The sequence below is a fragment of the Bidens hawaiensis genome, unplaced genomic scaffold (assembly GCF_021521415.1).
Source record: "Bidens hawaiensis isolate Kalapana, Puna unplaced genomic scaffold, B.hawaiensis_p1.1 tig00005195_1, whole genome shotgun sequence".
In the NCBI taxonomy this organism is placed as follows: Eukaryota; Viridiplantae; Streptophyta; class Magnoliopsida; order Asterales; family Asteraceae; genus Bidens; species Bidens hawaiensis.
Window position 1 is genome coordinate 1,667,010 of NW_027491335.1, and position 5,874 is coordinate 1,672,883.

Sequence of the window (5,874 nt, forward strand, 5' to 3'; positions counted from 1 at the left end):
TTCAAATTTATACAATATGTTAATATGTTCGGTAAATGGGTTTGGCTTTGAGGTATCACCTAATCTCATGTATGCCTTAGATGTACAAAATTTCTAGCATTAATTATATACTCGGTCCTATAACTAAATACATGTGTAATCTCGAAAGTGAGTAAAAGAGATAATGAAGTGGGAAAAAAACATGGGGATGGATGGAATGAATTGAGGTGTTTTAGGGAGAATGAAATCGACTAGGTATTATGTCATTTTATTTAATTGATCAACCAAACACATTTTATTTAATTGATCTACATTTTCTTTACCGTGTCATGTATACATCATCAATTTTCTTGTTAATTACTAAAAAATTTTAATAGAAGTTTTCATTTGTTTTAGGATAAGATTGCTCAAAACATAACTTCAGAGCAGGGAATGACACTGAAGGATGCACGTAACGAAATGCTTCGTGGACTTGGTGTGAATCTCTTATTCACGTATTTTGATTATGTTTATGAAGTTTTTATAAATGAAAATTTGATAACTAGCATTTTGCTTTTAGAGGTGGTTGAACATGCGTGCAGCATGACATCACTGCAAAATGGGGATTTTGTTTCAAACATCAGAAATGGAGTTGATAGTTACAGTTTAAGGGAACCGCTTGGTGTTTGTGCTGGCATATGTCCTTCTAACTTTCCAGCATTAGTACCTTTGTTGGTAAGCCTGTTTGAACTTATTTTGCTTCATTGAACTTTGCTATTGTTTCACTCTAATTTTGTTTTATATAACGCAGATGTTTCCGATTGCAGTGGCATGTGGTAATACATTTATTCTTAAGCCATCTGAGAAAGATCCAGGTAGTTTTTGAAATCCCTTGATGCTCGTCTCAACCCCTATTTTATCTAGGAAAGGCTAATAACAATCCCACCTAAAATCATTATGTAGGGGCATGCATGATACTTGCAGAATTAGCAATGGAGGCCGGCTTGCCTAATGGTGTACTAAATATAGTTCATGGAACCAATGTAAGTATAAAATATAACACTCTCACGTGCGTTAGTAGTCTAGTTTTCAGAATTGATTTATTGAATTGTTTTGTGATTGATCGGTCAGGATATTGTGAATGCCATATGTGATGATGACGATATCAAAGCTATAACGTTTGTTGGTCCAGATTCTGTAAGTTTCATTTACTCTATGAAAGTCTTCAATTGTTTATTTGTTCATGGATATATTATCTTTTTGTCAGGCCTTAAGTATATGTGTGCATAGCGGCAATCTGCCAAGGATGTAAAGGCTTTTTAGAATCAGAACTTAAAACATAATCTGTTTTCCAAATTTTGTATATTCACTTCTAAACTACTTGCTTTTTTTTCTCAATTATATTTTCTGCATTATTCTGCAGTCTGGTTCACACATCCATGCACGAGCCTCTTCTAATGGCAAACGTGTTCAGGTATTATGCTTATCATCTCATTTTTCGTATACTTGGTTTGGTTTTTGCTATCTATTAAGCACTGTTTTCCGGTAGAATAAAATCATTTATATTCTCGGTTCAACTTTTTTATCAGTCAAATATTAGTGCAAAAAACCATGCAATTGTGATGCCTGATGCAAGTATGGGGGCCACATTGGATGCTCTTGCAACTGCTGGATTCGGTGGTGCAGGGCAAAGGTGTACAACACTGAATACAGTTATATTTGTTGGAGGTTCAAAAGCATGGTATTCTTCTTTTCTTGTTTATAGTTATGTTGAGTTTTAAAATTCTTTTTTCTTATTTGTTATAAAATAGTTCTTGATATGATATCCTGCAGGGAAGAAAAACTAGTGGAGCGTGTCAAAGCACTTAAAGTAAATGTTGGAACCTGATACAGACATCGGCCCCGTGATCAGTAAAACAGTGCGTAAATTAATACTTCTTTACACTAAAATACTCCTACAACCGTTTCTGTTAACTTATGTTAATTATCAGTCATTCTGTGATGTATTAAACTATTAATTGTTGTGATGCATTGACAGGCAAAGGAAAAAGTAAATAGATTAGTCCAAGTAGGTATTGATGCTGGTGCTAGATTAATCCTGGATGGAAGACATATTGAGGTGTATCCTTCTTTCATTCTCTTATATAGTCTATAACTAACTGTAGGAAAGTATTAAGGTGATATTGAGTAAATCACACGAATGGTCCCTGTGGTATACACGTTTTGCAGTTTTGGTTCTTTTCAAAAATTACAGATTTAGTCTTTACTCTCTTTTAAACCGTAACACATTCACGTTTGGTCCTTTTCACTAACATAAGTTAAAAAAAATCTGTTAAACTCCATATAAAATGACCATTTTTTTCCTTTTATACTAAAACAACAAAAAAATCAGTATATAATGAACTGAACTAATGAAAGTTTCGGTTCTCACATCAGGTGCCAAAATACGAAATGGGCAATTTTGTGGGCCCGACCATCTTATCTGATGTTACAGATGTAATGGAATGTTACAAGGTATCTTATATGTCTCAAATCATATCATAATAGACGATAATTTAATACTAATAATACCAACATCACCATTTTTGTGTGCTCAGGAGGAGATTACTGGCCCGGTTCTTCTCTGTATGCAGGTTGCCATATGTAAAAGATCTTGATTGTTACATAGTTTTAGAACTAGCTGACTGTTCAACACTAATGCTCCGTGTGTTTTCAGGCTGGAACCTTAGAAGAAGCCATAGGCATAATCAACAGAAACAGGTGACGTTCACAAACTTTATAGAATCTATCTTCTTAACTATCAACACCTTCTTTCTTGTTCAATGCCCTAAGTTCGCTTCTGGATCTATCAGGTATGGATTTGGGGCTTCAATATTTACTAAAAACGATGCATCAGCAAGGAAATTCCAAACTGAAATAGAAGCTGGGCAGGTATTTACCCTCCTTTTTTTTATCTAAAAATTAAGTACACGGTGTTCCTGTGGTTCGGCCAAATTGCAACTTTATTCCCCAACTTCATAAAATTACAACTTTCGACTGACTGTTTGCATGGATGGTCCCTGTAATTAAGGTTTTCTTTTTTTCACAAACATTTATAATAACTGTAATTAAACATATATTTTCCATGTCACAGGTCGGTGTAAATGTCCCTGTCCCGGCCCCACTACCGTTCTTTGCATTTACTGGAACCGAAGCATCTTTCTCAGGGGATCTAAATTTCCAAGGTAAATTTACCCATTGGTTTTTATTTCTTGTCAAAATGAATATTTGATGCATAAAACCTCTCAAATCATTTTAATTGAAATAATGTAGTTTTTACAATAATATTTGACAAAATATAATTGTTTATAATAAACTGAACTAAAATAACTCCTGGTCAACCAATTTGGTAAATGTTTTTGTTGCAGGCAAAACAGGCGTTGACTTTTACACACAGGTCAAGAGAGTGAATCAACAATGGAAAGATTTTAGTATCAACGACGAAGTACAACTGGAAATACCTATACCTGTACCTAATTTCCAGAGTAGTGATGGGACGTCTTTGTTATTACCGACAAATAACTTTCCTAATACGGACGATGAGAGAGGACACCTGGAGTCCCCGTCAGACAACCTTGAATGTGACAATGGACCATCGTTTACAATACCACATAAGGATTTCCAAACAGGTGAAGCAGTGTCTCTTGGCTTGCAGCTTAGAGATTTTCAAAACAGTGATGGAGTTTCTCCTGCATTGCTAATGTCTGATGGATCACAGGATCCCAAGTTCTTGACCCATGTTCTTAACTGGTATTTTTCTTTTCCTTTTATTTTCAAAAGAAAAATTGAAAATTTGATACAAATATAATAAATGTAAAACGTTTTTGGTTTCAGGGGCCGAAACGTGCAATAGATCTCAGTGGCGTCAGAAGAATGTTTTGTTAATGTACTGTGAAAGTATTTACTTAGTTAAGTTTGGTGTAGTTTTCATGAAGTGAGACACATGATTAATGATTTATTTTTTAATGAATTTATTGTTGTTCAATGAAGGAATTGCTTTTGAGATGATCTTGGTATTTGGTAATTTTGTTGTGCGCATTTAGAATTTTAACTATGTTTAACAAACAAAAGTTGATTGTTGCAACTTGCACAAGCATATCTGTAACATAACAAGGGAAAAGGAAGAATTAAATACTTTTGTCTAGAGAAACATTAAACAAGGATCATAAGCAATCAAACTGCATTTTACTTCAAAATCATAGCAAATCAAAGTAAATTGTTTTTGCAAAACCTAACAAGCTAAAGCAGATGAAGCTTGTTATATCCCTGTAAACGCTTTCTTCCCACCGCTTGAGGATCCAGCTGGAATCACCTTCAACACATTGAACCTCACAGTCTTGGATAAAGGCCTGAAGAAACAAAAACAGTTCATAATCTGATCACATAAAAATTAAAACTAGAAAAATGGGAATATATAAACAGACCTGCATTGTCCAATAGTGACATGATCACCTTCTTTCACACGGAAACAGGGTGAAATGTGTGCTGGGATGTTAGAGTGGCGCTTCTCATAACTGTATTGCAACAAACAATCCTATATTATTAAGGATTAAAATACTAATAAAATTAAAAAGTTTTTAGAGTCTTACCGTTGATACTTCTTCACATAGTGAAGGTAGTCCCTACGAACAATAATGGTCCTAACCATTTTAGCACTGTGGCACGTACCAGCAAGAATACGACCCCTAATGGAGACATCACCGGTGAAAGGACATTTCTTGTCAATGTAGGTTCCTATAATAATATAAGGTATAGAATTAAAATCAGTAAGTTCACTATAACTCATTTGTTTGAAGCATGGTTGTTAAAATCTTGCCATAAAACTAGGTATTGATATTTGATATGTAAATTTGAAAGATTACATTAAAATTCCAATCCTATTAATCGCCAGTCCCTACCTCACCACCCGACTAACGCCTAGCTTGTTCTATAATAATTCACACAAAATACACAAAACCCATTACTTTAAATGTTAACACTAGCCACTTTAGTTTTGTATATAATTACCTCCACAAAATAGTACAGTTAAGCTGTTATTTAACCACAGTAAACATTAAACCCTAACACATTTATTACCAATCTTTATAACATTTTATCCTAAATTATAAACAAAATAATATTGCAATATAAAAAACATTAATATTACCTTCAATAGCTTCTCTTGGAGTCTTAAATCCAAGACCAATGCTCTTCCAGAATCTGTTTCCACCCTTACCAGGCCTCTTTCCTTTGCCACTCTTCTTTGAACTGATACAATATACACAATCAACAGTCAACAATTACATACCAACAGTAAAGATTTGATTTTTTTGAGATAAAAAGCTGAAAGTATCTGTGTCTAACCATAAGAAGACCTTGGGTTGCTTCAAAAACGCCTTCTCAGTCTATCAATTGCATTAAAATCAAAATGTCAGTCAGGATGATATCATAAACAAAAAAGTTTAAGGGGTTGGGAAATTAGGAAGTAACCTGTTCCGCCATTGTTGAAAGATCCAAGCTTTAATTAGTGGCGGAGGCACACAGTAAGGCTACTCAAGATTGATGGAACAAGAAGTAAACCCTAGAGACTATGCTTTGATTTTGTATCGAGTAGTAGTAATGTTAATATGGGCCCAATGGGCTTTTATTCGATTGACCGGCCTGCATGCTGTTTAAAATGTACTTTTGGACTATGTGCATCAAATCCGAAAAAGAAAAACTAAACGAAAATAACAAAAAACCGATGGTTTGGTTTTATGTTTTTGTTAAAATTGAACTTTCAGTTCGGTTTTGGTGATACGAACCGACTCGGATACATGTTTATTTGACACATTTAATTTGCATGTTTATTTTATTCATGTTCCCATGTTCTCAAGTAGTGTAGTAGTGTTAGGTAAT

General features: G+C 34.2%; 1 protein-coding gene and 1 pseudogene across 2 annotated transcripts; one reads left to right on the plus strand and one right to left on the minus strand.

Annotated features, from left to right (window-relative positions):
- Positions 1–366: 366 nt before the first annotated feature.
- LOC143629497 (methylmalonate-semialdehyde dehydrogenase [acylating], mitochondrial-like) lies at positions 367–4,006 on the plus strand (annotated as a pseudogene). The gene is made up of 16 exons (XR_013152961.1): positions 367–454; positions 539–693; positions 770–833; positions 922–1,001; positions 1,090–1,155; positions 1,382–1,432; positions 1,548–1,699; positions 1,792–1,877; positions 1,997–2,077; positions 2,395–2,472; positions 2,556–2,591; positions 2,675–2,718; positions 2,811–2,889; positions 3,092–3,182; positions 3,366–3,747; positions 3,832–4,006. The product of XR_013152961.1 is annotated as a methylmalonate-semialdehyde dehydrogenase [acylating], mitochondrial-like (transcript).
- Positions 4,007–4,141: 135 nt separating this feature from the next.
- On the minus strand, positions 4,142–5,562 carry LOC143629436 (small ribosomal subunit protein uS17). Its single transcript, XM_077098711.1, has 6 exons — positions 5,467–5,562; positions 5,341–5,381; positions 5,144–5,244; positions 4,587–4,731; positions 4,422–4,511; positions 4,142–4,346 (listed from the first exon to the last, which is right to left on the minus strand). Exons 1-6 carry the CDS (start codon positions 5,476–5,478, stop codon positions 4,256–4,258), a joined length of 480 nt encoding a protein of 159 aa, XP_076954826.1. The 5' UTR covers positions 5,479–5,562; the 3' UTR covers positions 4,142–4,255.
- Between the last annotated feature and the right edge of the window lie 312 nt (positions 5,563–5,874).